Source organism: Alligator sinensis, unplaced genomic scaffold, assembly GCF_000455745.1.
Source record: "Alligator sinensis unplaced genomic scaffold, ASM45574v1 scaffold900_1, whole genome shotgun sequence".
Lineage (NCBI taxonomy): Eukaryota > Metazoa > Chordata > Crocodylia > Alligatoridae > Alligator > Alligator sinensis.
The window spans coordinates 238,837-246,412 of record NW_005842882.1 but is presented as its reverse complement, the minus strand read 5'-3'; the positions used below and the strand labels follow the sequence as shown (position 1 = coordinate 246,412).

Below are 7,576 nucleotides of genomic sequence, written 5' to 3'. Positions count from 1 at the left end.
TGGTCCCTTGCTCTCAGCTGGGGCTGCCCCAGGGATGTGGGGGCAGGTCCCTGAGCTACTGCTGGAGGGGGCTAAACTGAGGCAGAAGCTGACTTCTAGGGCCGGTCTATTGGCTTTCCCCCTTGCACTGCCTGTCAGCAACACCGACATTAGCCATCTTGTCAAACTCAGGTACGGGCCCCTTTGGGCACTTGCAGCAGGGTCCTTACTGGAGCTGACTGTCCCTTCTGCTGACAGGTGACTGTGGCTCTGAGTGCAGCAGAGGCAGCTGTGTCCCGCCTGGCAGACCTGACCAGGGACATCGTCAGCTATGCAAACAGTGCCAGTGCCCTGCGCAGCCCAAAAAGGTACCAGCAGGACAGGCAGCTCCCCCGAGGCTGTGTCCTTCAAGGCATGGAGCGATGAGTGCAGCAGAAGGGGCTCTTGATAGGAGAGTTGTATCTAACACCTGCCACTGAATCTGAGTCAAGTAGACAGACTGCAGCCAAGCCAAGCACTCTGCGCTCATGACAGTGGTGACTGTCCCCAGTCGGCTGTGCTACATGGCAGCTGTGTAGCCAGGCTGGGTTTCTGGAGGAATGGGCCTTGTGGCCTCAGCGTAAGGGAACAGCAGCACGGTTGGGTCTTTTGCTCTGTTTAACCCTCTCCTGCAAAAGTTCGGACCCTGTAGGTCCTGCTGGGGTCTTCATTTTGTTAGCTGAGTGAAGGGAACACATGACATTCACACAGAACAGCCACATTGGGCTGAAAGAGCTTCATCTTATAGGATGGGAAGGAAACAAACCAAGAGCAAACAAGTGTCTAATCTGGGTGGTAAACCGGAGTTCTCAGCTGGGGTAACCTAGCATTTGACCACAGGAGTCACAAATGCAGGGTGTAGCGGCCTGGCCAAGCCATGTATATTGCCCAGCCACTGCTAAAGCATGACAGAGTCCTGTTCTAAGCAGGTCGAGTATGACAGCATGGTGTGGGGATGTCTCACTGGGAACACAGTGCCTTTGAACACAAAATGGAAGTTGCTTCTGCAGCAGAGGGGACAGATCTTCCTTTGAAGGGGCAGCTTGCAGAAAACCAGCCGGGGATATTGCACTCCCTCCTCCTACTCAGCCTGGCCACATGGGGCTTACAGAGAGGGGCGCTTCCCAAGAGCTGGCATATATTGAACCCTCTTGTACGAGGCCCTTTCCCCAAAGCGCATGACACTCGCTGCCCCTGAGACGTAGGCTTCCTCCTGCTGAGTCCTGGGGTACCGGATGGGCCTGCCTGAGCTGATCAGCTACTTCAGGAGCAAAAGCATGGGGGCAGGAGTGATGCTGAGGTACTGGCCTTGCTCTTCACAGAAGCCACAAGAAGCAAATGGAGAAGGCAGTAGACAAGGCCAAGGAAGAGCTTGTCCAGATCAGGAGGCGGCTCCTCCAGGCTCAAACAGGTGAGTCTTTCCTGACATCCCATCCTCCCCTCAAGCTGTGGTCTGTTAGGGCACAAGGGGCACGGCCCTGCCCTGGGCTCCCCAGCACCATGTCCCTATATAATGTATCACATCTACACCCCAGGGCCCCCAGCCCTGGCTTCTCCCTCCAGAGCAAAGCTAGCAAGTAGCAGCTGTCAAGGCTGGCTATTAGAGGGAGATAGGAGAACCCCTGCCCCCAGGTGAGACATGTAACAGCTCCCCCAGCCCTGCCTGGCTCCCCTTGCCCCCGCCACCCCCACCCCCCAGTGCCAGCACCACCCAGCCTAGGTCCTTCTTGAGGTAGCTCATGGAGTGGGGAGGGGAGTCTCCATCCATGTGCCTAGCTGCTGCTTTGGGGCTGTGCTCTGTCTCTTCCAGACCTGGAGACCAAAGACCAGAAGCTGAAGGACCTGCTAAAGCTGAATGAGGTGAAGATGAAGGAGAACCGGCTCTTCCGGGCTCAGCTGGACAGCACCCAGGTGGGCAGGGCTGTCCTGTCCAGTGTGTCCCAGGCCTTGAGGCCCAGCCCAGGCATCCCCACCTGTTCAAGTGACAGTCTCTGTCCCCTGTAGTGCTGCTCCTGTCTCCATCCCTGTTAGACATTGAGTCCTTCCAACTGTACTGCATTCCTTTCTTTCCCCCCTCCTCCCCCTGCTACCTGCCCTTGGCCCTCCATCCCCCAGTATTGGCCTGGGAGAGCCCTGCTTAGTGCCCCCAGCCCTCCCCTTCCTGTCCTGCAGAGACACGTGGAGGGCTTGGAGCAGGAGAGCAGGGTGCAGCGATCCCACCTAGAGGCTGAGGTGAGGACCCGGGACACCTGTATCGCCCAGCTGGAAGGGCTCCTGCAGGAAAGAGGGCATCTGTGGAGGGGCATGAGCACCCAGGTAGTGTCCCCATTGGACTCAGCTGGCATGCCAGCCTGATTTTCCATGCCCAGGGCACTCAGGCCTCTGTGCAGAGTATGACCACTGTCCAGCCTAGTTGTGCCCTGGGGGAACTGGGGGAGGAGGAGAAGTTGGCAGTGCCCAGTGCCCATAGGGAGGGAGCCTGGAGACATATCAGGATTCGATGGCATGGCCCTGAGGGGATTTCCTGCCCGGCCTGTGTGCAGCAGTGCAGCCCCATCTCTAGGCTGGCAAGAGCTTGGTCCTACTGCAGGCTCAGCTCAGATCAGAGTGTGGACTGAGGCTGTTACTGATTCAGCCTTGGCCTCTGCTGTGCCAGGGGGACAGTCCTGCCCAGGGCACTGAGTGACGGCAGCAACTGGTCTCATGTTCCTGCCCTTCCAGCTGAGGGGCTTTTCCCCCTGCTCACAGCCCCCCACCCTGGGAGTCAACCCCTCTGCTCCCAGAACCTGCCTCTGCTCCATGTTTCATCACATCCAAGTACCCAGTCCCCTGACATGTCTCCCCTGCGATTCCCCTTCTCTCCCTGCCAGACATCCTTGGAGACGAGCTCTGAGCAGCATCAGCTGGACTCTGCTGGCCCATCTCAAGTCCTGGAGGGGCTGGTAGAGCCAGAGGACCAATGTGGGGAAATGGCTCAGGAAGAGGAGGGCACTGGACAGGCAACCAAGGGCGCCTCTGCCGGTACTGTGCTGCCAGGGGCTGCATAGTGCCAGCTCTGTCTTGCCTTGCTCCTACTCTGGGAGGCTGAAGCCATGAGACTCCCTGCCCATGCATCCCTGCCCCAGGCCAGCCTAGTGCTCCTCTAGGGACAGCTGGTAGAACCAAAGCAGGGGAAGGACGGGTGCTAAATTGGACTGCTCCCAGCAGGAGGGGCTGGTGCTGAGGCAGACACCCTCCCTGCCCCATCTGCCAGGGCAGTACCTTCTTCTCTTTCATGCCCTTCTCTGCAGGGGGTGAGAGCAGCCTTGGCCTGATCCCGCAGGGGAGCCCTACAGCCCTGGATGGAGATGAACAGACTCTGGAGGCCTCAGCCACAGATGAGGTGAGAGCTCGGTTGCCCGGGTGTTGCAGGGGAGGGTGCTCCAGACTTTGCTGGCTGAGTATTAGGGCCTTGGTCAGGGGCACATGTGCACCCATGCATGCACACACATGTGCACACCTGAGGGTGGGGACACTTCTTGGGATGGAGTTGGCCATAATGTGAAGGGAGAGAGAGCCCACCAGCTTCCCTCACTGTTAACCTATGTTTTCCAGTCCCTCGCCCTGCGCCTAGCTGCTCTGGAGGCTGAGTTAGCCATGGCCCAGAGGCAAAGCCAGGAGGACACCAAGCGCTGGGAGAGACACGTCGGGGACCTGGCAGCTGAGTGGGCGGAGGTGGGTGAGCAAGAGGACCCTGTGGGAGCAAGGAATTCATATCAGGGCAGCAGGTCCCCAGAGTGGCACCAGGCTATAGCTGGGGATGGAACAAGAGGCTGTGGCCCCAGTAGGGTCGGGATGGGGTGGGGGTGAGTAAGGGGACATGTTGAGGATAAAGGTGTGTGAGAACAGCTGATCCTGGGCCCTGTCCACCCTACTGGGAGACTCCAAGCCTCAGACAACTCTTAGGCCAGTGACTCTGGGGGGCTGTGGGCTGGTGAGCAGGCCCAGCTGCTCCCTGGGTGGCAACAAAGCTGGGGGCCTGGCACAGTGTTGGGGTTGCTTGTCTCTGAGGAGGCCATGGTGCCCTGAGCAGCCCTCCCCTTAGGATGTGTGCGCATGCTGGGCTGGATGCTAGAGTGGGGCAGGACCCTCCTGACACGTGTTTTAGGAGAGGCAGAGACTTTTGCAGCAAATCCAGCAAGGACAGCTGGCACAGACATGTGGTCCAGAGTGCAGGGAGATGGCCCAGGAGGCAGATGTGGCCCAGACCTTGGTGCAGGAGGAGATGGAGACAGAGACGGGCCAGCAGATGTTGCCCAGGCCACTGAGGCCCCAGGTGGGAGCGATGGAGCTGGGACAGCAGGCAGAGGCGATGCAGGTGGCACAGCAGACACAGGTGAGGTTGGCAGGTGCAGAATGGGCAGTGCTGTGCTGGAAGCAGGGTGGGACTGAGCTGCATGAGTCAGAAAGCAAGGCCCACAGCATGTGGGGCATAGAGGGCATGGGGATGTGTGCAGGAGTTGGCCCCTTGGAGTGGGAGAAGAGTCTCAGAAGCAGAGAGTTTGCCTGGGCCCCAGGTGAAGCCAGGTGAGTGGCTATTCATGCCCCCTCCCTTGCTGGCAGCTTGGGCTGTCCAAGGATGGGGCCACCTGCTGCAGCTGACCCTGGGGTGGATTTGCCAGGTGTTTGCAGCTGGATTGCCATTGGCCCTGGATACTGGAAGTTCCCCTGAGATGGCTGGTGACCCCCATTTGGTGGGAGAAGCCCCCACCTCACAAGGACCAGTCTGGAACAGGGACACATGCCACACAGGTGGGTGAGAAGGTCACTAGGGACTACCGTACGCCTGGTCACCTCCCTCAGCCTGCGCCCATCCCAGGGCAAGGCAGGGCAGCCTAGCATTGGACATGGCAGTGAGGGCTGATCCCTCAACCTTTGCTCAGGCAAGGCCTGGCTCTTGGATTTCTGGTGCAGACAGGACTGTGGCAGGAGCCCTGTTGTACCTGTGGGGGACAGAGGGAAGGTGCAGCTCCATCTGAGCATATTGTGCTGGAGGGGGCTGCAGCAGGTCCCTGCCCCAGGGAGTAGTGCTAGCTTTTTGGGTCTCTGAGGGCCTTGCTGGCTTCTACTGGTGGGGAGTTGTTACTTCTGGCAGCTGAGAGAGAAGATCACCTTCCACACAGGCAGCAGAAGCCTGTGGATGTGGGAGACGGGGGTGCTGGCCCCTGTTGCCCACCATAGCCAGGGCACGGCCACCCATGGAACGTATTTGTCCCTGCTTGGCCCAGGAGCTGTCTCAAAGGGATGGGTCGCTCCCAGCAACCGTCGTAGGCTGGGAACACACCTGCATCCCTTGGGAACACTGGTCCCTTCCCTCAGCACCTAGGGAGAAGGCAAGGTGTCCTTGGCATTGCCTCTGAATTGCAGCAGCCCCTCTCTGTGCCCAGTGTGGAGGTGGGAATGACGCTCTGTCTCTGCATTACCCAGCTGCTCTCCAGGCTGATGGCAGGGTAGCCCCTGCACCCCCAGCAAGCTACCATGGACCACAGGCCGACACATCAGGCTTCATCAAGACCTTGAAGGAAAAGCTTATGTCTAAAGGTAAAGCCCCAAGTGCCAGGTTCCCCTCATACTGAGAAGGGCAGCCTGGCACAAGTTCATTAGCGGTATGTGTGGCATCAGCTGACAGGGTGTGAAGCAAGCCATGCCCATAGAGTCCAAGATGGCTTCTGGCTGTGGCCTGGTTTTGGTGTCAAGCTCCAGTGCTGGGGCTGCTGGGCTAAACTCTGCCCACTGCCCAGCTGGAGATGCTATACAGTGAGCACTTGTGGCCTCCTGCCATGTTGACCCCCTACTGCTTGAATTGCAGAGGTCTCCCTCCTAGGCAGCTCAGGCACTGTGGTGAAGACAGATCATCCAGCAGCCCCCAAGGAAGCAGCAGGAGCTGGAACCCATGCATGGATTGGTGATGCTACAGCAGGTAGGTCTGAGCACTGGTGTGTACTGAGTACTGGTGAATACTGACAGCCTGGTGTGCAGATGCGAGCTAGAGAGGGGACTACCCACTATGTCCCATGCCAGGTGCTGTAGTGTTGGGACAGGGGTGCAGTCTCTTGAGTAGCTGATCCCACAGCTGAGCTGTCCTGGTCCAGGGTCAGTTCCTAGTAGACATGATCTCAGATGACCTGCAGTGTACTCAGCTCCAGCTGGCAGCCAGCTGGGTATGATTAGCTGGCTCCTTTCTACCCACGGTTCCCTGCTCTTTTCTGCTGTGCCAAATGCCAGCTGTTCCAACCAAGTCAGATCTGGGCAGTTTGTGGCTCAGGGAATTGATAGGAAATGCAGCCTTCCACACAGATGCACATCTGCCTGTCTGTCTAGTTTAGAGAGCTAAGTCTCTGTCTACTGGGTGTATTCTGGGCTGGTTGCCATGCTATCTGGTCACTGTGCGAAAGCAGTTTCTACACCACCAAAAGGTTCCTTCTAAAGTGATCCAGGTCCATTACAGATGTCTCAGGATATTTCAGTGTCTGTCTTTCATGCCAGCCTGGTAGGGGTCTTCTGACAGGAGTCTTCCCTCCCAAGCTGGACAACCCCTTATCATCCCCCTGGAAGCTCCAAGCAAGGCAGAACTGAGTTGTCTGCTTCCTGTGCTCCCTTGGGGTGCCAAAAACTCCTGGTTTTACTACGCAGGGATCTGCCTATGGCTGGGTGACGTGAACAGCAAATTGCTCAAGCTTGTACAGCCTGGTCTTCATCTTAACCCAGGCAGGAGGGATGGCCTGGGATGTGATGGGGTTGTTGCTTGTGCTTGTGCTCAGACTGTTCATGCCCAGCTGCTGGGACCTTCAGTATTCCCTCCTCTTGTGAATTGCCAGGGCCTCACTTCCCGCCACCAGGTCTGAGCTGAGACGATGCAGTTTTGGCTGCTGGGCTTCATTCTTATCCATGGCCACATTTATTGTGGGGTTGCCCAGGGACCAGCCAAGAATGGGACCCCATTTTGTACCAGGCACGGTGTGAACACAGGGAGTCAGGTTCTACTCAACCTATCGGGCATCGAAGTGGGACCCTACCTGGAATCCTTTTCAAGCCTCCCCAAATCCCTGAGAAACCATTACCACATCTACTTTTGTCCTCCTAAGCTTTAGATTAAGTCACAACACAACTGCTTGTGGTTGTTGTGGATTCTCACAGGGTTCAAGTCAAGTGGAATAGGGTGGCTGTGAAGTGTATAAGTCACAATAAGGGAACTTTTCTGCCCAGCCTGGAGGTGATAAGGAGGCAGGGAAACCTGTTCTGTGTGTAAGTCTCTAACAGGCCACTTGGAAGTAGCACCTATAACCAGGGTGAGCTGCTTGGGAAGAAGGAAGTGATGCTAGACAAAGGTGAAGCCAAAGCAGAAGATCCACACAAAGGCATGGCCAACGGTGGGGCAGGGTGAGTGCTTTGCAGGGACTGGTTCCAGCCCTAGCTACAAGGGGAAAGCATTATCCTTGGGCCAGATCTTCCAGGCATGGAGTCTGGGTCTCCTGGGCTTTGTGGTGCCAGTGCCTTGCTGCTTATCTGGCTCTTTCCC

General features: G+C 57.5%; 1 protein-coding gene across 1 annotated transcript in view; it reads left to right on the top strand.

Moving 5' to 3' along the window:
* Positions 1–7,441, top strand: part of LOC112548035 (golgin subfamily A member 3-like) — an 11,570-nt gene extending 4,129 nt beyond the window's left edge. The window contains exons 6-17 of the mRNA XM_025192040.1: positions 238–347; positions 1,341–1,429; positions 1,829–1,929; positions 2,134–2,334; positions 2,889–3,039; positions 3,309–3,400; positions 3,613–3,732; positions 4,166–4,393; positions 4,680–4,809; positions 5,485–5,598; positions 5,867–5,977; positions 7,308–7,441. Coding sequence (XP_025047825.1) covers positions 238–347; positions 1,341–1,429; positions 1,829–1,929; positions 2,134–2,334; positions 2,889–3,039; positions 3,309–3,400; positions 3,613–3,732; positions 4,166–4,393; positions 4,680–4,809; positions 5,485–5,598; positions 5,867–5,977; positions 7,308–7,441 — 1,581 coding nt within the window. The remainder of the gene's footprint in view (positions 1–237; positions 348–1,340; positions 1,430–1,828; positions 1,930–2,133; positions 2,335–2,888; positions 3,040–3,308; positions 3,401–3,612; positions 3,733–4,165; positions 4,394–4,679; positions 4,810–5,484; positions 5,599–5,866; positions 5,978–7,307) is intronic.
* Positions 7,442–7,576: the final 135 nt, after the last annotated feature.